Source organism: Anolis carolinensis, unplaced genomic scaffold, assembly GCF_035594765.1.
Source record: "Anolis carolinensis isolate JA03-04 unplaced genomic scaffold, rAnoCar3.1.pri scaffold_11, whole genome shotgun sequence".
Classification (NCBI taxonomy): Eukaryota; Metazoa; Chordata; class Lepidosauria; order Squamata; family Dactyloidae; genus Anolis; species Anolis carolinensis.
In genome coordinates this window covers 14,505,834-14,529,518 of record NW_026943822.1, presented here as the reverse complement: position 1 = coordinate 14,529,518, position 23,685 = coordinate 14,505,834, and the positions used below count along the sequence as shown (strand labels likewise).

At 39.0% G+C, this 23,685-nt stretch overlaps 1 protein-coding gene and 1 long non-coding RNA gene across 2 annotated transcripts in view; one reads left to right on the top strand and one right to left on the bottom strand.

Annotated features, from left to right (window-relative positions):
* Window positions 1-13,832, top strand: part of LOC134293955 (uncharacterized) — a 30,592-nt gene extending 16,760 nt beyond the window's left edge. Inside the window, exons 2-3 of the long non-coding RNA XR_010000916.1 lie at window positions 10,730-10,801; window positions 13,699-13,832. This is a non-coding gene — a long non-coding RNA (uncharacterized LOC134293955). The remainder of the gene's footprint in view (window positions 1-10,729; window positions 10,802-13,698) is intronic.
* The window catches only part of homer2 (homer scaffold protein 2), an 81,057-nt gene that overhangs the window by 13,158 nt on the left and 44,214 nt on the right, over window positions 1-23,685 (bottom strand). Inside the window, exons 3-7 of the mRNA XM_062963224.1 lie at window positions 18,666-18,797; window positions 15,218-15,310; window positions 13,655-13,791; window positions 9,129-9,285; window positions 4,326-4,436 (exon numbers count right to left, since the gene is read on the bottom strand). Coding sequence (XP_062819294.1) covers window positions 4,326-4,436; window positions 9,129-9,285; window positions 13,655-13,791; window positions 15,218-15,310; window positions 18,666-18,797 — 630 coding nt within the window. The remainder of the gene's footprint in view (window positions 1-4,325; window positions 4,437-9,128; window positions 9,286-13,654; window positions 13,792-15,217; window positions 15,311-18,665; window positions 18,798-23,685) is intronic.

The window sequence follows — 23,685 nt, the reverse complement described above, 5'->3', positions numbered from 1 at the left end:
ATACAGTAATTACTACATAGCATTACTACGTATTGAACTACTTTTTCTGCCAAATTTGTTGTCTAACATGATGTTTTGGTGCTTAATTTGTAAAATCATAACCTAATTTGATGTTTAATAGGCTTTTCCTTAATGCCTCCTTATTATCCAACATATTCGCTTATCCAACATTCTGCCGGCCCGTTTATGTTGGATAATTGAGACTCTACTGTACTTCTTTCTCCCCACAATAGAGTTTTTTCAGACTACATTATAATTGTGTTATGATTCCATACAGCCACAATCCAATCCTATACAATCTTGGGATCTGGAGTTTGCAGGTGAGGCCCTGCTGCATGATGGCTAGGTAAAGGTAAAGGTTTTCCTCTGACGTTAAGTCCAGTCGTGTCCGACTCTGTGGGTTGGTGCTCAACTCCATTTCTAAGTCAAAGAGCCGGCGTCGTCCGTAGACACCGCCAAGGTCATGTGGCCGGCATGATGGCATGGAGCACTGTTACCTTCCCACTGGAGCGGTACCTATTGATCTACTCACCTTTGCATGTTTTCAAACTTGGATTGGCAGAAGCTGGGGCTAACAGCCGGAGCTCACCCCACTCCCCAATTCAAACCTGCGACCTTTCTGTTAGCAAGTTCAGCATCTCAGCGCTTCAACCTGCTGCGCCACTGGGGGCATTACAAATCATTCCACCCCAAACTGCAAATCCCAGAATAGAGCCATGGTCTCAAATGTTAAAACTGTAAGATTGTAAAAGCCCCCTGGCTGCAATAACAACCCTAACATTAAATGGAGGCAAATTATATCTCAACATAGCCTAGAGATGTTAGGTTTTTGGACAACTCTGAAAATTCTCCGGATAGTACAGGGAAACTTTGGAAACTGTGGTCTAAAGCACTGCTTTTTAAACTGTGGGTCTCAAATCTGCTCAATGTTGGGGTCAAATTTGGCAACAGAAAGTGGTTTCTGAATGCCACCCATTTACATCAACCTGTTAGCAACAACATGCAGAGTTTACAATAGACTTTGCAGGAAATGCTTCAGCTCTACTCCATGAAAAGGGAAATCAGCCTGTTGAGCAAGCTTTGAACATGGTCACTGATTATCATTAATGTTTGATTTGTATACTTATTTCATATATACTTGGGGTCATATAAATTATATACTTGGGGCCATATAAATTATATACTTGGGGTCATATAAATTATATACTTGGGGTCATATAAACAATTTTCAGGCAGAAAGGGGTCACACGTGGAAAAAGTTTAAGAAGCCTTGGTCCACAGGTAACTTTTCCCATGTCTCCTTTAACTTAAGATTTTTGCCATGATGGCTGAAAAGGTAAAATAAACTTCATTTATTTATGGCATCCCCAGGCTACCCTATAGCTGAGAAATTTAGAAAATGTATAAGAACACATTCAATTATGGCAAATAAACAGCACAGAATATGCACATAAGATATATTGTACACAAAATATACATTTTTTAATAAAAAAGTAATACATTAAAAGCCCTATAAAGAAACTCCCACAGGAGTTGGGATATGTTTTCTTTCAAAATTTTCTACTGATGGAAAAAATAGAAAACCAGGAATATGTACTACATGAGCCTTTTTAGAAAGCATTCCAACATTGGAAAGCATTCCAACTTTATCCCAGTGCATTGAGCCATGGCAGTTAAAGTGGGGTCAAACTGCACTAATTCGGCAGTGTAGAGGCACCCAAACATCCTCTTTCTAATGGCCATTCACTAAACTTTGATGCCACACTCAACTTCTGGAACAATTACACCAGTGTTGCCTCCGAAATATCCTGCAAATCTCTTGGGAAGACAGGAGGACAAATGTCAATGTGCTGGAAGAAGCAAACACCACCAGCATTGAAGTGATGCTCCTATGCCATCAACTCTGCTGGACTGGACACATTGTCCGAATGCCTGATCATCGTCTCCCAAAGCAGTTACTATACTCCCAATTCAAGAACGGAAAACAGAATGTTGGTGGGCTGGAAAAGAAATTTAAAGACAGACTTAAATCCAACCTTGAAAACACTTGGAACTGGGAAGCCCTGGCCCTTGGGCACTCTAACTGGAGGTCAGCTGTGACCAGCAGTGCTGTGGAATTTGAAGAGGCACAAATGGAGAGTGAAAGGAAGAAACATGCCACGAGGAAGGTGTGTCAAGCCAACCCTGATCAGGACCGCCTTCCACCTGGAAACCGATGTCTTAACTGCGAAATATGAGGGTTATCCAGAAAGTAGATTACGTTTTGGAATTAAAAATGAACAAAGTATAGGAGAAAACATTTATCATATGCAGTTGAAAGCCACACCCAAATACCACATCTCGACATAGTCCCCATTCAAATCTAGGCACTTATCATAATGATGAATGAGCTTGGCAACTCCTTCCCCACAAAACTCTGCCACTTTCGTCCTCAATGCAGCATTTTGGTGACAATCCGCAGCTGCGGGAAGGGGTGACCGGCTGGTTGAGGACGCAAGCGGCAGAGTTTTGTGGGGAAGGAGTTGCCAAGCTCATTCATCGCTATGATAAGTGCCTAGATTTGAAGTGGTATTTGGGTGTGGCTTTCAACTGCATATGGTAAATATTTTCTCCTATACTTTGTTCATTTTTAATTCCAAAACGTAATCTACTTTCTGGATAACCCTCGTAACATGCAGGTCCAAGAATAGGGCTCCACAGTTACCTACGTATCCACCACCAAGACACTACACTTGGAAGGCCATCATCCTTGGACAACGAGGGATTGCCTAAGTAAATGAGATCCTCCTTCTAATGACCATTTACTAAACTTGGCATGGCAGTGACGTTTGGAGGAGGATCTGCAAAATAAATATCCAGCTAATCCCCATCAAATCACCTGCATCATTTTTTCCCAAATCATTGAATACGTTCGATGCTACAACAACAGGTTTTGACAGCATTGTCACCATTTTTCTCAGACATCTGTCTTCATCCCTAGCTTTCTGTATATATTTCAGATTTCAATATTAATGCCAAAAATACGTAGTATGATTTTACATAGGATTTGTGCTACATCAGAACAGTAAAGACAAATATCACTTAAGTAAAATAAACATTAAATATTAAATAACAAAAAAAAAAGGTGTAAACCAGGGGTCCCCAAACTAAGGCCCGGGGGCCAGATGCGGCCCTCCGGGGTCATTTACCTGGCCCCTGCCCTCAGTTTTATAATATAATATATTGTATATACATATAATATTGATAATAATATTATAATGTAATACAATATAACACTAATAATACCATATAATAATATTAATTATATATTCTATATTACATATAATATTGCTAATAATATTACAGTATAGTGGTATAGTTCAATATAGTAATATATAATGCTAATATTGTGCTATGCTAATAATATAATATATTGTATGTACATACAGCTGCTCTGAGTCCCCTTTGGGGTGAGAAGGGTGTGATACAAATGTAGTAAATAAATGCAGTAAATAAATAAATAATAAATAAATACATTTTAGACTTAGGCTTGCCCAAAGTCTGAAATGTCTTGAAGGCACACAACAACAACAACAACAACAACCCTAATTAACTTGATTATCTCATTGGCCAGAAGCAGGAGCACACTTCCCATTGAAATCCTGATAAATGTATGTTGGTTAAAATTGTTTTTATTTTTAAATATTGTATTGTTCTTTCATTGTTGTTGTTGTTGTTGTTGTTGTTGTTGTTTTTGCACTACAAATAAGACATGTGCAGTGTGCATCGGAATTTGTTCGTATTTTTTTTTTCAAATGATAATCCGACCCCTCAACAGTCTGAAGGATTGTGGACCGGCCCTCGGCTTAAAATGTTTGAGGACCCTGGTGTAGACACTAAGCTAATCTGGGAATCTGCTATTGCAGCACATCCAATGAAGTGGTTTAAAACCAGTATAAAAAAAGATTAGGACTAAGTACGTTCCAGTCTACATGGAATACACGAAGCTCATTCCAGAAGTGTATTTAAGAACTGGTCCAAGAGAAGGAAGACGTGGGTGAAGAATTAAGAAAGAAAAAAACGTTGAAACATCCCTAGCGATTTTGTCAGATGCCTACAAGGCTCCAAGGTATTTATAAAAGTGCAAAACCATGCAAATCTTATACTTTTGGGCTAGCAGAGAATGCCCTTTTCATCTCCAGAGAGCCCTCGAGGATTGCTCAACTTCCAAAGGGATCTAGATCAGCATTTTACAAGTCTTGTGGAAGAGAATTATCTCCCCAAAGATGTGGTCTCTCTGTATATTGCTTTGAAAGCGATTCATTGCCATGCTTTGTTTTACCTACCAACTCCTTGTCTTGAAGCTCTGCTTCCAACTCCTGGAGGCGCTTGCTCAGCTGCACGTTTCTTTCTCTTTCCTTGTTTATTTCGTCACATTGTTCCTCCAGCTCCTCAATCTGGAGGGAAGAAAAGATAACCATTTGATGTCCCAATTTCTCCATTTACACTTGACTTTAACTACAAATGGAAAAAAACTGTGGGAAGGGAATGCTTATGACAGTTGAAAAGTATTTACTGAGGAAACTCCCATGTCTCTGATGGAGTGGGTCACAGTCCATGAAACAGTATCCCAAATAAAATTCGTCAACAACATCAACAACAATAAAAAGGTAAAGGTTTCCCCTGGCGTTGAGTCCAGTCAAGTCTGACTCTGGGGTGTGGTGCTCATCTCCATTTCTAAGTCGAAGAGCCGGCGTTGTCCGTAGACACCTCCAAGGTCATGTGGCCGGCATGACTGCATGGAGCACCCTTACCTTCCCGCCGGAGCGGTACCTATTGATCTACTCACATTGGCATGTTTTCGAACTGCTAGGTTGGCAGGAGCTGGAGCTAACAGCGGCTGCTCACGCCGCTCCCGGGGTTTGAACCTGGGACCTTTCGGTCTGCAGCTCAGTGCTTTTACACACTCTGCCACTGGGGCTCCAACAACAACAATAATATGCTAAAACAGTAACAAAGAATGTAAGTGAAACTTAAAGACCAAAATGCCTGACATTGTTTTTTTATCATATTGAGAATGAAGCAAGCTTGTATTCCATTGTTTTCAAAACTCAGGGTGCATCTAGTAAAGGTTAAGTCCAGTCGTGTCCGACTCTGGGGGTTGGTGCTCATCTCCATTTCTAAGTTGAAGAGCTGGCGTTGTCCACAGACATCTCCAAGGTCATGTGGCCACTGGCATGACTGCATGGAGTGCTGTTACCTTCCCACCAAAGCAGTATCTCCCCCGGAGCCGGGTTGTGGCACAGGCTGGTGAGCAGCCTGCTGCAATAAATCACTCTGACCATGAGGTCATGAGTTTGAGGCCAGCCCGTGGAGGGGTGAGCACCCATCAATTAAAAAATAAAAAACAGCCCCTGCTCATTGCTGACCTAGCAACCCGAAAGATAGTTGCATCTATCAAGTAGGAAATAAGGTACCACTTATAAAGTGGGGAGGCAAATTTAACTAATTTACGATGTTGGAATGAGGAAGTGCCGTCACAGTGGATGATGAAGCAGCTGCTCCCCCCTGTGGCCAGAATCAAACATCCCCCCAGAAGAAGGTTAAATTGCCTCTGCATCTGTCTCTGTCTCGGTTCTATGTGTATATGGGCATTGAATGTTTGCCCTATATGTATATAATGTGATCTGCCCTGAGTCCCCTTTGGGGTGAGAAGGGCGGAATATAAATACTGTAAATTAAAAATTAAATTAAAATCTACTCACATTTGCATGTTTTCAAACTGCTAGGTTGGCAGAAGCTGGGGCTAACAGCGGGAGCTCACTCTGCTCCCCGGATTCAAACTGCTGACCTTTTGGTCAACAAGTTCAGCAGCTCAGCGGTTTCACCTTCTCCATCTAGGATGCATCTACACTGAAGAATTAATGCAATTTGACACTATTTCAACTGTCATGGCTCAGTGCTATGGAACCATGGGGTTGTAGTTTTACAAGGTCTTGAGCCTTCTTTGCCAAAGGTTGGTGATGCCCCCACCAAACTACAAATCCCAGAATTCCATAGTATTTAGCGGCCAATGCAGTCAAAGGAGTGTCAAACTGCATTCTTTCCGAATTATAGATGCACAGAGCAACAGAATTTCCTGAAAGGAGTTTCCAACTAAACATTGGAAATAAACGTTGGAAATAGCAGCCTTCTCCAAGCCTCATATACTAGTTATTTGTTATGTATATAATTGAGATTGCTTACTATATTGCATATATATTGGTATGCAGGACAAGTGTCCTTATTGTGATCCAAAGCAGTTCAATGCTTTGGGTTTATTTTGTGCAGTTGATACAGTAGAGTCTCACTTATCCAAGCCTCGCTTATCCAAGCCTCTGGATTATCCAAGCCATTTTTGTAGTCAATGTTTTCAATACATTGTGATATTTTGGTGCTAAATTCGTAAATACAGTAATCACTACATAGCATTACTGTTTATTGAACTACTTTTTCTGTCAAATTTGTTGTATAACATGATGTTTTGGTGCTTAATTTGTAAAATCATAACCTAATTTGATGTTTAATAGGCTTTTCCTTAATCCCTCCTTATTATCCAAGATATTCGCTTATCCAAGCTTCTGCCAGCCCGTTTAGCTTGGATAAGTGAGACTCTACTGTACTTCAAAAATAGCGAAGACAAGGCACAGTTCCTGCCTGCAAACTCAGAAGCTGTGTTATTCCTCCCCGTATCCAGCATGTTGAGTGTAAATGTCAGTGGAGAATAACCAAGAGGTGTAAACTTATATAATTTAAAGCTGTAGCCCAAGAATAGTAGTGTGTGCTGTCACTAAAATAATATGGTGTGATTCGTCAGAAGCTTTTAATTGGGCCACACAATCTTGGGAGAGATTTCCTGACGGCAGTGGAATTTTGATTCCCCTTCGTGCTACCGGTAGCAACAATCCCACTCAATTGAACACGATTTCAGGACAAATGTAGCACAGTTCTCCCCTGGAACAGACATATGGTGCTGGTAGTTTCATTCCTCTACTTATTCTTTCTAGGGAGGCTTGCATCTTAAACACAGTCACTGTATCTGTTAACCTTTTGGTAGGAGCAAACAACCCAGGAAGGCTCCCCTGAGTTATAAAGTTCATTTCAACAAAGCCATAAGGTCCATACTTTACATAGCCATAAGGCTCATCATTAAGCCAACATTGAGTAAACCCCAGATGAGTGCATAGTATCTGAACTTGTCATTATGAGTTATTTGTAAGTCAGATGGTTGTAACTCAGGGACTGTCTGTAGTTCAAATCCACCTTAACTATCCTGGCCATGACCTGCAGAATGCAATAATAATAATAATAATAATAATAATAATAATAATAATAATAATAATAATAATAAATCTCAGCCGGCATTTGGAAAACAATAGACATTGACAAAATTACGATCTGTCAACTGCAAAAGGCCACCCTATTGGGACCTGCACGCATCATCCGAAAATACATCACACAGTCCTAAACGCTTGGGAAGTGTTCGACTTGTGATTTTGTGATATGAAATCCAGCATGTCTATCTTGTTTGCTGTAAAATAAAATTATTATTATTATTATTATTGTTGTTGTTGTTGTTGTTGTTGTTGTTGTTTTATTATGACACAGCAAACAAGATAGATATGCTAGATTTCGCATCACAAAATCACAAGTCGAAGACTTCCCAAGTGTCTAGTGTGATGTATTTTCGGATGATGCGTGCAGATCCCAGTACGGTAGCCTTTTGCAGTTGGCAATTTTGTCAATGTCTATTGTTTCCAAATGCCAGCTGAGATCTTTTGGCACGGCATCCAGTGTGCCCATCACCACTGGGACCACCTGCACTGGTTTCTGCCAGAGTCTTTGAAGTTCAATCTTGAGGTCCTGATAGCGGCTGAGTTTTTCCTGTTGTTTTTCGTCAATGCGACTGTCACCTGGGATGGCAACATCAATGATCCAAACCTTTTTCTTTTCCACAACTGTGATGTCTGGTGTGTTGTGTTCCAGAACTTTGTCAGTCTGGATTCAGAAGTCCCACAATATCTTTGCGTGCTCATTTTCCAATACTTTTGCAGGTTTGTGATCCCAGCAGTTCTTTACTGCTGGCAGGTGTTACTTGAGGCGGCAATAATAATAATAATAATAATAATAATAATTATTATTATTATTATTATTATTATTATTATTATTTTATTATGACACAGCAAACAAGATAAATATGCTGGATTTCATATCACAAAATCACAAGTCGAACACTTCCCAAGTGTCTAGGACTGTGATGTATTTTCGGATGATGCGTGCAGATCCCAGCAGGGTGGCCTTTTGCAGTTGGATATTATTATTATTATTATTATTATTATTATTATTATTATTATTATTATTATTATTATCTCCAGCACTGTATTTCAAGCAACTGAAACCCCAACTTCCAAGATTCCAAAGGATGGCACCACAACATTTGCAGTGATATCAAAGTGCTGTGAATCTGTGGTATAGTTACAACCATCACTGGACAAAATAAGAAAGAGCAGTGGCCAGTTCAGAGATGCAATACAGAGGCCCCATTTGCACTGACATATAAAATCCAATTTATCCGCTTTGATTATTTGGCAGTCTAGACTCAGGTAATCCAGTTCAAATGTGGATTGTCTGATTCGATAATCTGGATTATATGGAAGTATAGAAGGGACCATAGCCTACTTCAAGGAAATGATGAATTAAAGGGTTATTGTGAGTTTTTTTGGGCTGTATAGCCATGTTCCAGAAGCATTCTCTCCTGATGTTTTGCCCACATCTATGGCAGGCATCCTCAGAGAAAACACAGCAACCCAGTGATTCTGGCCATGAAAGCCTTTGACAACATATCTAAACAAAGTTTCAGCAATTGCTTCACTCCACACTTGGAAGGCAAGACATTACAGCTTGCCTGCCACTTTTCCATGCTGCTCCAACAACACGAGGTAGTGGTAATTTATGGTCATGCCAATGGGTAGCTTTGCACACATTTAGTGTTGCACGATTGCATGTCACTTTTAGTGACAATCCTGGTTTAACACCTCCATGTAGTTAAACCAACTAGTAAGCTTTCTTTCTACTAACACAGCAGGAAAAAGTCCTGTTGCATCCTTTACCTTGCTCCTAAGTTGATCATTCTCTTCTTTGCAAACGGAGAACTGTTTTTTCCAGTGTTCGATGCTGGCTGCGGATTCCTGGAGCGCACAAGTCAGCCTGGCATTGCTCTCCCGAAGAGACTGCAGTTCTATTTCCCATCTCTTTACATTAGAGGAACTAAAACAGATACGGGGAGGGGAAAAAACCCTTGAGACTTCTAAACACTGCTCTGTGATATTTCTGCATGTGAAATAAAAAAAAATAACAAATCAAATAGTAATGTTCATTTTTCTTGCCTTGAAAAAAAAAAGAGATTTGCAGCTCTACAACTACACTGTGAAATAAGATGGGAATGATGTCTGGCTACATTTCGACACTGCTTTTTAAAATGCCTTTTTCAACATCTCAAGAGGCTTACTGATTTTGCCTATAGCTAAACAAGTTTTCAACTACAGTAGAGTCTCATTTATCCAAGCCTCTGGATAATCCAAGCCATTTTTGTCATCAATGTTTTCAATATATCGTGATACTTTGGTGCTAAATTCGTAAATACAGTAATTACTACATAACATTACTGCGTATTGAACTACTTTTTCTGTCAAATTTGTTGTATAACATGAAGTTTTGGTGCTTAATTTGTAAAATCATAACCTAATTTGATGTTAATAGGCTTTTCCTTAATCCCTCCTTATTATCCAAGATATTCGCTTATCCAAGCTTCTGCCGGCCCGTTTACCTTGGATAAGAGATACTCTACTGTATATAGCTATTCAGAGTTGGACAGTCTTATCTTATTAAAGTCTTATTATTATCTTAAATTACAGTTTTATATAAATATTCAAAAACATTTAACCTACTGATGCCTCAAATAATGCAATTTTATTAATATCTTTTTTTAAAATTTGACCCGTAGTTGCTGCATTTCCCACCCTCGTCTTATACTCGAGTCAGTAAGTTTTCCCAGTTTTTGTGGTAAAATTAGGTGCCTTGGCTTATATTCGGGCCAGCTTATACTTGAGTATATACGGTACTTTCTACAAGAAACTGTTTAGTTAGTACAGTAGAGTCTCGCTTATCAAACGTAAATGGGCCAGCAGAATGTTGGATAAGCGAATATGTTGGATAATAAGGAGAGATTAAGGAAAAGCCTATTAAACATCAAATCACTTTATGATTTTACAAATTAAGCACCAAAACATTATGTTATACAACAAATTTGACAGAAAAAGTAGTTCAATAAACAGTAATGCTATGTAGTGATTACTGTATTTACGAATTTAGCACCAAAATATCACGATGTATTGAAAACATGGACTACAAAAATGCGTTGGATAATCCAGAATGTTGGATAAGCGAGTGTTGGATAAGTGAGACTCTACTGTACTACTGGACTCTTGTGTGGTGCTGGGTGCACAGGTGAATTCAGGCTAGAGTACGACAGAGGGGTGAATTGCCTATTTAAGTGATGCAATATAAGCACAGACTTCCTAAAATGCTAGGTTTTGCTTAGTCCCCTCTTTACAATATACAGATAAGTTATTTTCCTTCTTTTAAAGCATCCAAACACAATATCCTTCTTGCAAACGGAAGCAGATCTAGCTCAGGATATTTTTTATTTCAGGATTATGCAAAGACAGCTGTGTGTGGGAAGAACTGCATGGTGACAGAAGGAGCTCTGACCAAGAGAAATCTGGTTTGTTTGTTTTTTAAACTGGATTTGGGTTTTTTGAGAAAAAGCATTCTTCCAGGGAGGGGTGTTTTTGACCCTTATTGCCAAGGTCAAAACAGCCATAACTCGGGTAGCCGTTAGGTTTAAGGTTTTTCTAAACTAGTAGATGTGGGTATAGAAGCCTAGCAAGGGAAAAAGCTTGAAGACAGCTTGGAAATAATGACTATGAAGTGTGTCTGTTGGAGGAATTGGACAGAGCATGGAGCGACAATTGGGGATTGATGGCTGGAATTATGTCATTTGACAGCTGGAACAACGGAGAAGGGATTAGTTTAATGAAAATGGATTTAAGGAGATTATGAATTGTAATCCCATTCACCCCAGACTTATCATCAATCTGTTTTTATTGATTCTGAAATCAACTAAAACTCACATGCTAACGCTGAGTAATCTTCAGTTAAACACACACTTAAATATTTGTACAACTACCCTTTGATCATGGGGTTGGTATAGTACAACTTAATTCGAGTGCATTTGTAAATTGGCTTGTACTATGTCAACTATTTTAAGAACTTCTGGTTGAAAAGATGGTGTGTAAATATACTATCTATCAATAAATAAATAAATATATTCAAGGACCAAAAAGGACCTCCTTGAACCCAGAGACATGCCAGAATTTGGATCTTATTAATAACATCAATTTCTAAGTTACAGTAGAGTCTCACTTATCCAACACTCGCTTATCCAACATTCTGGATTATCCAACACATTTTTGTAGTCAATGTTTTCAATACATCATGATATTTTGATGCTAAATTCGTAAATACAGTAATTACTACATAGCACTGCTGCATATTGAACTACTTTTTCTGTCAAATTTGTTGTATAACATGATGTTTGGGTGCCTAATTTGTAAAATCATAACCTAATTTGATGTTTCATAGGCTTTTCCTTAATCTCTCCTTATTATCCAACATATTTGCTTATCCAACGTTCTGCCGGCCCGTTTACGTTGGATAAGCGAGACTCTACTGTACGTGCAAGACTGAATGAATTGACAACTTGAGATGTTCTTGGAAAAAAAAACAAAACAGGACCCATTTCAGTCTTTATTTAGGCCAAAGTATTGCTTAGGAGCAGGTCATTGCAGAGCTTATTTATTGTGTTTTGTTTCATGTATTAATATGTTTTAATATGTGCTTTTATGGAACGTATTTTAATAGTACAGTGTATTTTAACTATCTTGTGCCTCATCTCAAGCTGTAAGGAGAGGTGGGTAATACATAAAAATGTATCATCATCATCATCATCACGATCCCCTCAATGGACTAAAACAATGCCATAGGCTACCACCAGCATTTCTATATACAGTAGAGTCTCACTTATCCAAGCTAAACGGGCCGGCAGAACGTTGGATAAGCAAATATGTTGGATAATAAGGAGGGATTAAGGAAAAGCCTATTAAACATCAAATTAGGTTATGATTTTACAAATTAAGCATAAAAACAACATGTTATACAACAAATTTGACAGAAAAAGTAGTTCAATGTGCAGTAATGCTATGTAGTAATTACTGTATTTACGAATTTAGCACCAAAATATCACGATGTATTGAAAACATTGACTACAAAAATGCATTGGATAATCCAGAACGTTGGATAAGTGAAACTTTACTATATCAGGATTCTGATATTTAGAGTTACAACAACAACAACAACACATTGTCTTGAACATTTCCCACTTTTTCTCATACTGCCTCTTTGGTACAGGATGCATGGAGAATTTTATCCCAGGTTTATTTCTTTGACTGAGATTTCAGAATTTGAGAAAATCCATATACTTTTAGCTCATTAGAACACATAAATGATATATCAGGTTTCTTTATCTATATTAGGAGTGCCCACTCCTCCAGCATCAATCCTTCTGTCCTGCAGGAAAATAGGGAGGAAGATAGTGGGAGAAACAATAAGGAGGAAGCTACTACTTGAGTAGCTTCATTCCAGCCCAGATGTGCACTCACAGTTGACTACTAGAACCAAACAAATTAGTTACTGATGAAAAGCTTGGAGAAGCACCTTAAACAGAAGGCTGGAATCTGCTTTTGGTAGTTCAGGGTATGGCTTTCAGTCTTAGGCAAATAGAGAACAATTAATGCTATTGTATACATCATCCCCTCAGGAGAAGGTTAAATTGCCTCTGCGTCTGTCTCTGTCTATGTATATGGGCATTGAGTGTTTGCCCTATATTTATATAACTAGCTGTGCCCGGCCACGCGTTGCTGTGGCAAAGTCTGGTGGTATGGGAAATAAAGTATTGAGGAATTGGTGGTAGTTACGGTAAAGGGTAAAGGTTTTCCCCTGACATTACGTCCATTATAAATGGGTTATATAGCTGTGTGGAAGCGCCTTGAGTCTACACTGCCATATAATCCTGTTCAAATCAGATAATCTGTATTTTATAGGCAGTCTGGAAGAGGCCTAAGTGAGGCCTAACTCTGCCTGTCCCCTGGGCTGAGTGGCTTGCTAGGAGACCAAGTGGGCAGAGCTTAGCCTTCTAACTGGCCGCAATTGGATGAAAACAATTATTCCTCTCCCTCTAATTAGGACTTTATTTTTGTTTTTTTTGTTGTTGTATGAACGTAGAGGCATGGATGAGGGGTTGTGCTGCCAAGTTTAGTGTTTCTGGGATGTGTAGTTTTGTTGTTTTGTCCTAGGCCGAAATTTCATTACCCTTTTATATATATAGATAGATAAATGTGATCCGCCCTGAGTCCCCTTCGGGGTGAGAAGGGCGGAAGATAAATACTGTAAATAAATAAATAAATAAATAAATAATTTGTAGTCAATAAGTAGAATGTAATCACATAAGCAAGTTCACCTTTGGGCTAGAGCAAATTTCAGTCTGTCATTCTCTGTTTTCAGCTGTGTATCAGAAGGACCGTGCGAGACCTTTTCATCATCTGTTCCATTCACACTGGATGCCCGAGTCGAACATGGAGTTTCGCGCCCTGATTCCTGCACCAGACATTCAATGAAAAAAATGGAAGAGTCACGACAAAGTCATCATAACGTGATCTGTTGTATCACCCTACAGAACATCATCCAGCTGATCTGGAAGAAAAAAAACCTCATTGTCTAGGAAAATAGAACTTCTGGACCCATCAGTTTAACCTGGTTCTTAGAGAGTTACCATTCGGTTCCTCTCCCAAGCCCGACTCTCCAGTCTGAAAAGACTACTTCATATGTTTCTGGTTTGAATATGGCTGTTGAATATTGTTGGGAGTCATCCTGGACTACACAAGTTTCATTTAATAGATAGATAGTGGATAGATAGAGAGAGGGGCACCTCTCTATAATCCAAGGGTCCCCAAACTAAGGCCCGGGGGCCGGATGCAGCCCTCCAAGGTCACTTACCTGGCCCCGCCCTCATTTATAATATAATATTTTTATATTAGTTTTAATAATATAATATATTGTATATACATATGATATTGATAATATTATCATTTTACACAATATAATACTAATAATAACACCATATAATAATATTAATTATATGTTATATATTACATATAGTATTACAGTATAATGGTATAGTTCAATATAGTAATGTATAATGCTAATATTGTGCTATGCTAATAATATAGTATATTTTATGTACATACAGCTGCTATGAGTCCCCTTGGGGGTGAGATGGGCAGGATATAAATGTAGAAAATAAATGTAGTAAATGAATAAATAAATAACTTTAGACTTAGGCTCGCCCAAAGTCTGAAATGACTTGAAGACACACAACAACAACAACAATCCTAATTAACCTGACTATCTCATTGGCCAGAAGCAGGCCCACACTTCTTATTGAAATCCTGATAGGTTTATGTTGGTTAAAATTGTTTTCATTTTTAAATATTGTATTGTTCTTTCATTGTTGTTGTTGTTGTTTTGCACTACAAATAAGACATGTGCAGTGTGCATAGGAATTTGTTAGGTTTTTTTTTTCCAAATGATAATTCGGCCCTTCAACAGTCTGAAGGGTTGTGGACTGGCCCTCCGCTTTAAAAGTTTGAGGACCCCTGCTGTAAGTAAATACATAAATAGCCCCCAGGGCACTTTTTTTTGGTATGAGATCCTAAATTTTCTCTTCTCCAATTTTGGTTTGTTTCCCACTTGCACAAAAAACACAAACAATATACTTCTGCATGCATCTTTTTTCACAGTGTATAGGATTTTCCAAAAATCCTAGTTTAACTTTTTGTGTGGACATAATCTCTCTAAAGGCAATTGCAGAGAGTAATTTGTGAAATAATCATTTTCTTGCTAACGTCCATAAGAAACCTGCAATAGTATTTTCAGTTTTTCAAAAATCTTGCTCTCAGAAATATTTTTTTTTCTTTTTAACTAAACACTCAAATTTTCAAACGACCGTGCGCAAGTGACTTACTTGGGAATGATTGCTGGAAGTCTCTATTTTTTCCTGAGATCTCTCTCTGGCCAACCTGGCAGCTTCTTTGACCTCTTGAAATTTCTCAGCAAACTACATGTGGATACATACAAAGATTGGACTTAAGTAGCAGCTCACTCTATATTATTTCTGCATTAATGACTTAACTCTGAAAGCTTGACTATGAGAAAACAATGGCTACACCTACACTGTAGAACTAATGCAGTTTGGCATCACTTTAACTGTCATGGATCAATGCTATGGAAAGTGGTGCACATTTGCATTAATTTTGCAATATAGATGCCTCCTTTGACAAGCCCGCTGTAATTATAAATCTATTTTGAATTATTCATGCCCACAAAACCCTGCAATAAAGTCACCATAAGTGACAACCACCATCACTAACGGGATGCAGGAGATCTCTCAGCTCACTTCCGGACTTCAGAAATGAATAAATATGAGATCCAGAAGACAGCAATTCTGGGCTGTGGCGCAGACTGGTAAACAGCTGCTGCAATAAATCACTCTGACCATGAGGTCATGAGTTTGAGGCCAGCCCGTGGCAGGGTGAGCACCCGTCAATTAAAAATAAAATATAGCCCCTGCTCGTTGCTGACCTAGCAACCCGAAAGATAGTTGCATCTATCAAGTAGGAAATAAGGTACCACTTATAAAAGTGGGGAGGCAAGTTTAGCTAATTTTTACAACGTTGGAATGAGGAAGTGCCATCAGAGTGGATGATGAAGCAGCTGCTCCCCCCTGTGGCCAGAATCGAACATCCCCTCAGGAGAAGGTTAAATTGCCTCTGCGTCTGTCTGTCTGTCTGTCTGTCTGTCTCGGTTCGATGTGTTTATGGGCATTGAATGTTTGCCCTATATGTACATAATGTGATCCGCCGAGTCCCCTTTGGGGTGAGAAGGGCGGAATATAAATACTGTAAATAATAAAATAATAATAATTCTTCTCTGCATGAACTTAACCTAAATCAGCACCTTCCCAAAACTTGGAGAAGTTGCATATCCCAGTTGTCCGTTCGGCCACCATTTCCCAATCAAGACATCAATTTATTCCAAGACAAGGTCGGGTGAAACGAAGAGGCACAGGTAATGACAAATATTAATTGAAGAGCACATTCCTAAAGCATGGAGCACTAATACATTCCCAAAACTGGCCATGAATATAATTTGTCTGTCAGCCTTAGAATAACCCATGACCCCAAGGCTGCATTAAAGTAATGGATTTGCTGCTTTCAAACATTGGGCATTTATTTCTGGATTCAGGGAGTGACATGCATACAAATGAGCTATTTCCTTGGCATCATCTTACTGAACCTTAACCAACTGATGCCCTATTACATTAGCGATCTGAAGGACACAGACATCGCATTATGAATAATATATAACACTATAAACCTATTCAGGAGTGTCTATGCTGGGCATTCAGCAAAACAAAAGACTAATACCTTTAGTGGCCAAACAAAATGCACAAGACACCCTAGATCCCCAGGCAGGTCACTTTACAGGAAATCAAGAAATTGTTGTCTAAGGCTTTCATGGCCGGAATCACTAGGTTGCCTTGTTAGAAGTCAACTCTTTTAACAATTGATATTCACAAGCATTAATGTAACTTAATTAATGTAACATTAATGTAAGGTAACTTCAGCTGTTAAACTGAAGAGCTGTGTCTTTAGACTGTCAATGGTAAAGACATGTCATTACAAAAATATAGTTGGTTAGCAGAGGATGGTTGGTTGTAGTTGAGATTGCCCAAAAGATATACACTCCCTTTAAACATCTAAGTTAAAATATGCACTTAGAGGTAAGTCTTCTTTGAAAAATAATATATCTTGTATTAATTCACCATACAGGCACATTTCTTAATTAAGTTCAGTTACAGATAGGATATAGTTCTTCTCTCTGTGTTGAGAACACAGGGTATCAGTCTTTATCAATAGTCCATAGTCTTTAGCATAGCTGTATTCACTGAAGTCCATAAGAAAATACTAAAGTCTCTAAACTAACTTCTCTCTAAAGTCCAAACAGCAACTTGTATCCATCCACCTCATCTGAGGTCTAAACAGATACTGAATACAAAATGGAGTCTTGAGTCTGCACATGCTCAGTATAATCACATGTCAGGCATCCTCAGAGTTTGTGAGGTATATTGGAAACTAGGCTAGTGGGATTTATATATCTGTGAAATAATGTCCAGGCAGGGAGGAAGAACTCTTGTCTGATTGAGGCAAGTGTGAATGTTGCAACTGACCACCTTGATTAGCATGGAATAGCCTTGCAGCTTCAAAGCCTGGATGCTTCCTGCCTGGGGGAATTCTTTGTTGGGAGGTGTTAGCTGGCCCTGATTGTTTCCTGTCTGGAATTCCCCTGTTTTTTAAGTGTTGTTTTTTATTTACTGTCCTGATTTTAGAGGGTTTTTTTTAATACTGGTAGCCAGATTTTGTTCATTTTCATGGTTTCCTCCTTTCTGTTGAAATTGTCCACATGCTTGTGGATTTCAATAGCTTCTCCGTGCACTCTGACATGGCGGTTGTTGTCTGGGCCAGCTAACACCTCCCAACAAAGAATTCCACCAGGCAGGAAGCAGCCAGGTTTTGAAGCTGCAAGGCTATTTATTGCTAATCAAGATGGTCAGATGCAACATTCACACTTGCCTCAATCAGACAGGAGTTCTTTCTCCCACCCTGGACATTTCACAGCTATATAAACCCCACTTGCCTAGTTTCCAACAGACCTCACAACCTCTGAGGATGCCTGCCATAGATGTGTGCAAAACATCAGGAGAGAATGCTTCTGGAACCTGGCCATACAGCCCAGAAAACTCACTGCAACCCGGTGATTCTGGCCATGAAAGCCTTCGACAACACTGTCTCTGGAATCAAACTTTATGTTAAACACGTAACAACCAATAATAATAATAATAATAATAATAATAATAATAATAATAATAATAATATAAGTGTCCTAGACACTTGGGAAGTGTTCGGCTTGTGATTTTTTGATATGAAATCCAGCATATCTATCTTGTTTGCTGTGTCATAATATTATAATAAATAATAATAATAATAATAATAATAATAATAATAATAATAATAATTTTATTTCTCATAACCCGCCTCCATCTCCCCAAAGGGACTCAGGGCAGCTTACATGGAGACGAAGCCCTGAGAACAAGCATACAACTAAAACACAATGCAAAGTACAGAATTAAAATGCTTAACAGAACAAATATTTAAAACATCTTAAAATAAAACAGACAACGTATCAATTCCAGGACAAAAGGGGGACTAAAGTTATTACTGTGTAATGAAAGTGCAGCTGATTTAATCACAAGCATGTTGAAATATCCATGTTTTCAAATCTTTACATTCATGACTCCCACCAAATTTTACACAAAAGCAACAACAACAACAAACACACTGGAATTCAGTTACCTTGCTTAGCTGCTGTTCAGAAGAAAAGCCCAGGCCAAAGACAGTATTTGCTCTGCTATCAGCCCACTGGCCAAATTTCTGTGATGTTTTGGTGAAGGTCATATTAGGTGTGATAGTGCTATTTATAATCACCTGAAAAAGAACACAACAATTTCAAAAAGGAATGTAGAATACATAGCAGTGGGAAAATAGTTAACTGAATATCAGGATGGTTCAGATTGACAGGCATCACACGAACCCGCTATTCCACTGCAGCTACATTATTGTTGATGGTGGAAGTATATCGTATTGAGCGCTCTCAATACTGCACCTCTCTTTATTATTAACTCAAATGTGCCAATTTCCCAATCTGTGGTCCCACAAATGTACTTTTGCATGCTTTTGTAATCTTTGCCTTCCTGCATTCCTGATATTCCTTGATTTTTTAATTGTTTTTATTTAGCGCAATTGCACAATTATGCTCGTAATTGTGGGAGATGAAGCCCAAAACACCTAGCGGGCTCAAGTTTGCCTGATTGAATAGCATTCACTTAGACGAGTATGGTTAGCAATGAGATGCAATGCTAGTAAATTGGTTGTTGTGCATTTTCCGGGCTGTATGGCCATGTTCCAGAAGCATTCTCTCCTGACGTTTCACCCACATCTATGGCAGGCATCCTCAGAGGTTGTGAGGTATGACAACCTCACAACCTCTGAGGATGCCTGTCATAGATGTGGATGAAACGTCAGGAGAGAATGCTTCTGGAACATGGCTGTTAGGAATTGTGGGAGTTGGAGTCCAAAACACCTAGAGGGCCCAAGTTTGGCCATGCCTGGCATAGATAAAGGCTGCTTCCTTGCTCTTCTAACTCCCCAATTTGCTTATACAGTAGAGTCTCACTTATCCAACACTTGCTTATCCAACGTTCTGGATTACCCAAGCCATTTGTGTAGTACATGTTTTCAAAACATCTACATCTACTGTATTCTCTCCTGACGTTTTGCCTACATCTATGGCAGGCATACTCGGAGGTTGCAAGGTATGGAGAAACTAAGCAAGGAAGGTTTATATATCTGTGGCTGCCTGCCATAGATGTGGGCAAAATGTCAGGAGAGAATGCTTTTGGAACATGGCCATACCGCCTGGAAAATGCACAACAACCCAGTGATTCTGGCCATGAAAGCCTTCGACAATGCTAGCAAATGTTTCCAAGTACAGTAGAGTCTCACTTATCCAAGCCCCGCTTATCCAAGCTTCTGGATGATCCAAGCCATTTTTGTAGTCCATGTTTTCAATACATCGTGATATTTTGGTGCTAAATTCGTAAATACAGTAATTACTACATAACATTACTGTGTGTTGAACTACTTTTTCTGTAAAATTTGTTGTATAACATGATATTTTGGTGCTTAATTTGTAAAATCATCACCTAATTTGATGTTTAATAGGCTTTTCCTTAATCCCTCCTTATTATCCAACATATTTGCTTATCCAAGCTTCTGCCGGCCCGTTTAGCTTGGATAAGTGAGACTCTACTGTATGTGTTTTCTGATCATAGAATAATAGAGTTGGAAGAGACCTCATGGGCCATCCAGTCCAACTCCCTGCCAAGAAGCAGGAAATCACATTCAAAGCACCCTCGACAGATGGCCAGGGGTGCTTTGAATACGATTTCCTGCTTCACAGGAACATTCTTCCAGCCCGTTTATGTTGGATAAGTGAGACTCTACTGTAGTTCTAAATATACTTTGGTTGACATCTTTTATAATCAAGACACAATCTCTTGTATTAATTGCACACGAAACTGGCAAACTCTGGGAAATGAGGGGGCAGATCCTTATTGGCAGAACTGTATCGTTCAAGATATGACAACCTCACAACCTCTGAGGATGCCTGCCATAGATGTGGGTGAAATGTCAGGAGAGAATGCTTCTGGAACATGGCGATACAGCTTGGAAAATGCACAACATGAAAGCCTTCGACAATGCTAGCAAATGTTTCCTAAGTAACTTGAAAGAGCTCCGTTTTGCATAGCTTCTAAGAGGAATACACCACACCATAAGAAGAGCACTGACAAGTTTGAATGATTCATACGGAGCCACAATTAAGGCAAACTGCTGGGACCCAGCTTGAACCTGAATGGAGGCAGATGCAGTTCTGCCAATCATGCGCTCAATAAAGGCGCTCCGGCTTCTGCGACAGGAAACGCAGCAGAAGGTTGCAGCGGCGGAACAGAAAGGAGCCAAATTAGTTTAGGGATGCCTGCATAACGCAGAGTACTCAGCACAGCCATCCCACGGCAGGTGGTGAGTGCCACTCACGGGGCGCACGGAACCCGTTTGGAGTTCAGCAAACAAGAACCTTGAACGATACAGTTCTGCCAATAAGGATGCACCATCCGCCCCCTTATTTCCCAGAGTTTGCCAGTTTCTTGTGCAATTAATACAAGAGATTGTGTCTTGATCTGGAAAAGATGCCAACTAAGGTATATTTACAACCATAAGCAAATTGGGGAGTTAGAAGAGCAAGGAAGCAGCCTTTGTCTAGGCCAGGCATGGGCAAACTGGGGCCCTCCAGGTGTTTTAGACTCCAACTCCCACAATTCCTTTTAAAAATTATTTTATTGTTATTATTATTTGAGAAAAAGTTACAATTATATAAACATATTCTATACATTTTCCCCTCTTTGTCGCACCTTCGAATAGTTCACCTTGCTATAGACACCCAGTCAGACACAGAAGAAAGTCTTTTGAAGTTTTATTGCGCAATGCAAATACAGTAGAGTCTCACTTATCCAAGCTAAACGGGCCGGCAGAAGCTTGGATAAGAGAATATCTTGGATTATAAGGACTGATCAAGGAAACGCCTATTAAACATCAAATTGGGTTATGATTTTACAAATTAAGCACCAAAACTTCATGTTATACAACAAATTTGACAGAAAAAGTAGTTCAATACGCAGTAATGTTATGTTGTAATTACTGTATTTACGAATTTAGCACCAAAATATCACGATATATTGGAAACATTGACTAGAAAAATGGCTTGGATTATCCAGAGGCTTGGATAAGCAAGGCTTGGATAAGTGAGACTCTACTGTATATAAATCAAAGCAGGCAGTTGAAAGGGTTTTCAAAGTTCCAATAAATGAGTCAATAAGAATCCAAATAGTTCACAAGTCATGAAAATCCATTAGTCCATAGACCATAGCAAAACTAATAATCCATAAAGCAAGGCAGTAGTCAGTAGATCCCAAAAACAAGGCCCAAAAGTACAAAGATCCAGGAAAACTCTTCCTAAGCATGAAACAAGAACATCCACACAGATAAAGTGAGGATTTGCTTTGACAATAAGCTATCTGCAAACAGACACTTTTAAAAGCACCCAAGAAAGGCATTTCTTTTCCCAGAACTGGCCTCTTCCTTTCCCGCCAGCCTCTCACTCCTTCGGACCTGAGAACCTCTCCAAAACAGACGGTCCACCCTAGATAAATCAAGGTCTTCGTTATCGTTATCTTGCACCTGAACCAGGACTGAGCTCTCTCGCTCATTAACCGGACTTGAGAGCTCTCTCTCTCATTATTTCCCATGGGAATGTCCGCCTGGCTGTTATCTATGGTTTCTGGGGTCAACAGTTCATTCTGCTCAAACTGCAATTCTCCAGCCTCTGATTCAGCCTGCATTTCCATGCCATCAACTTCTGACTCAACTGGCTCTTGTATCTGAAACCCAGAATCCCCTTCTTCATCCTGACTCAGGCTATACTGTGGCTGAGTCACAACACTCTTTTATTTACATTCACCCCTGTGCTCCCCTTCTCCAGAGCCATCTCTTCTTCTGTAGTCCCACCAAAAGTTCAATTCTTCATTTGGAGGTAAATTCACAACTTCTTTTTCCAATAATTTTTCTAGAAATTTTCTCCAAATACTTTCAAAATCATTTTTCCCATAATCCCTTCTTTACTTTTAGATTTGATGTTAGCTTGTCATTCAGTGCCATTCGCCAAACTTCTTTATACCATTCATTAATTTGTGTTTTCATTTCTCCTTTCCAATATTTTGCAATTAGTAATCCAGCTGCTGTTAATAGCATGTCTATTAAATTTTTTCGCTCTTATCTTTCTCATCCTCTTTTTTCATTAAAAGTAATTTATCCACTGGATTCCTTCTCATTTTATATGCATATTCTTTTCTATTTCCCTTATAACCAATTCCCAAAAACCTTTTACATGTTTACAATCCCACCACATATGCATGTAGGTTCCAATTTCCTGGCACCCTCGCCAGTATTTTTCATTATTATTCTTATTCATAATATTTAACCTTCTCGGTGTTAAATACCACTTCCAAATTAGTTTATAGTAATTTGCTTTTATTCTAATTGACATGTTTTTTAATTGTCTTGTTTCCATATCTCCTCCCATTCTTTTTCCGTTATCTTTGTTCCTACTTCCTCCTCCCATGATTCTCCCATGACGCCTCAATTAATGTAATTTTATTGGTATCTCGGCTTATACTGGAGTCAATGTTTTCCCAGTTTTTTTGTGGTAAAATTAGGTGTCTCGGCTTATATTCGGGTCGGCTTAAACTCGAGTATATATGGTATTCAGATTTGGGCGTATCGCGTATTTGTGCCAAATTTGGTCCAGTGAATGAAAATATATCTTGCATATCACCATTTTATGACCCTGTTCTTTGTGGTTTTTATTCTTATTTCTTTTCTCACCCTGAGTTTTAACTTAGTGTTCATGTGGCCCGCCCTTGTTTTTATTGTTCTTCTGATTTTGCGTTGTAATGTATATTATCATTTATTGTATTGTTCAATGTGTTATGATTTGTTGTTCTTTTTATATTCTGTTATATTGTATTGTTCTGGGCATGGCCTCATGTAAGCCGCCCAGAGTCCCCATCGGGGGAGATGGTGGCGGGGTATAAATAAAGTTGTTTATTATTATTATTATATCAGATATTTACATTACGATTCATAACAGCAGCAAAATGACAGTTCTGAAGTAGCAACAAAAATAATGTTATGGTTGGAA